The sequence below is a fragment of the Miscanthus floridulus genome, chromosome 6 (genome assembly GCF_019320115.1).
Source record: "Miscanthus floridulus cultivar M001 chromosome 6, ASM1932011v1, whole genome shotgun sequence".
In the NCBI taxonomy this organism is placed as follows: Eukaryota; Viridiplantae; Streptophyta; class Magnoliopsida; order Poales; family Poaceae; genus Miscanthus; species Miscanthus floridulus.
Genome location: NC_089585.1, coordinates 4,343,038 through 4,344,564, shown reverse-complemented (window position 1 = coordinate 4,344,564; position 1,527 = coordinate 4,343,038). Strand labels below are relative to the sequence as shown.

The window sequence follows — 1,527 nt, the reverse complement described above, 5'->3', positions numbered from 1 at the left end:
AGTGTGCACCACACCTAACTCACTAGACTCATCTAGGTCAAGCTACCCGTCCATACCCCCCTTAATAGTAGAGCCAAAGAAAAAACAAAGTCCTAAACTACTATAAGTGTCTTTCCAACTCCAATCGACACTTAGAACTAGTCATCCTTAACCTTGTCGTCCATTCTTTGAAAACTGAAACGATTTCCATTGTAGGGGCATGACTACCTTGATTGCCCAATTGATCTCCATTACCATGACCTAACTTAATTGCCTCTGCAAAACACACGTTAGTCATAGTAATCTTGTATTGTCATTAATCATCAAAACCCAACAAGGGGCCTAGATGCTTTCACCTTTGTCCACTTGAGGCCACTGATTCCTGTCAGTGATGTTTGGTATTACTCCTGCATATGTAGCTTTAAATTTCTCAACTGAGAAGGCCATGTCTATGTATTGTTCCATGTTTGGGTTCCTCTCTGTGGTGATGACTGCCAATGCATGCTGGCAGGGCTTCCCACTGACCTTCCATTCTCTGCAAGTGCATATTTTCTGATCTAGGTAGACAACATGTCTTCTCACTTCTTCATCTTTGTACACTACTAACACCTCTGCTTGGTTTCTATCCCCTTTTGTGACCTTTGAGTGCCCCAATCCTTTTGATGGAACATTCATCTGATGAACCACAATAGGTAGTATAGTTCCCTTCAGAGCTCTAGATATAGTCATCCTCTTTGCAAATAACTTCAATGTCTGCTCCCTAATAGAATCAGATAAGGCATATACAGGAAGATCTTTGTGCTCCTTGATCCACGAATTTCAGGATTCAGCCAAGTTGTTGTTGATGTAGTCACATTTGATGTTAGATAAGAACTTGGATCTGGCCCACAGCAAGTTGTGATGCTCATTTAGCCATGGCAACACTACAGCAGAAGCAGCAATGACCTTGCTCATGAAATACTCATGTTTGTTAAGGAGATATGCCCTGGCAGCAAGCCACATGTACTTGGAATAAATTGCACCTCTAAATTTCTTCTTCATGTTGTCCATTAGATGCTTGAAGCACTCCCTATGTTCAGCTTGAGGGAAAACAGTCTTCATAGCAGCCTCTAATCCTTTACAAGCATCTGTACAGACTGCTAATTTGTCCATCGGGCCTAATGATTCTCTTAATTTTTTATGAACCATGTCCAATTTTCCTTGGTTTCTCCATCAAACAGACCAAATGCTATAGGAAACATCTAGTTATGTCCATCAATAGCATTGGCAGCAGGCATGTGCCCATTCCACTGCCCATTGAGGGCAGTGGAGTCTATGCTAATGTAAGACCTACAACCTTATAAAAACCCATCAATGCTAGCCTTGAATTCACAAAATTTTTTGCTAAAATAAATTTGCCCATTTACTTCCACTTTACCTATCTCAACAACACTTACAAGGGATCTAAGCTCTACCTCAGCTTTAAACCTATACAACCAATCATAAGAGTCATTCAACTTACCAAATAAAATGTCAGAAGCTCTTTGCCTTCCATACCACACAGTCTGG

General features: G+C 40.9%; 1 protein-coding gene across 1 annotated transcript; it reads right to left on the bottom strand.

Annotated features, from left to right (window-relative positions):
* Positions 1-321: 321 nt before the first annotated feature.
* Positions 322-1,131, bottom strand: LOC136460134 (uncharacterized). Its single transcript, XM_066459956.1, has 2 exons — positions 854-1,131; positions 322-739 (listed from the first exon to the last, which is right to left on the bottom strand). The coding sequence occupies exons 1-2, from the start codon at positions 1,129-1,131 to the stop codon at positions 322-324; spliced, it is 696 nt and encodes a 231-aa protein (XP_066316053.1).
* Between the last annotated feature and the right edge of the window lie 396 nt (positions 1,132-1,527).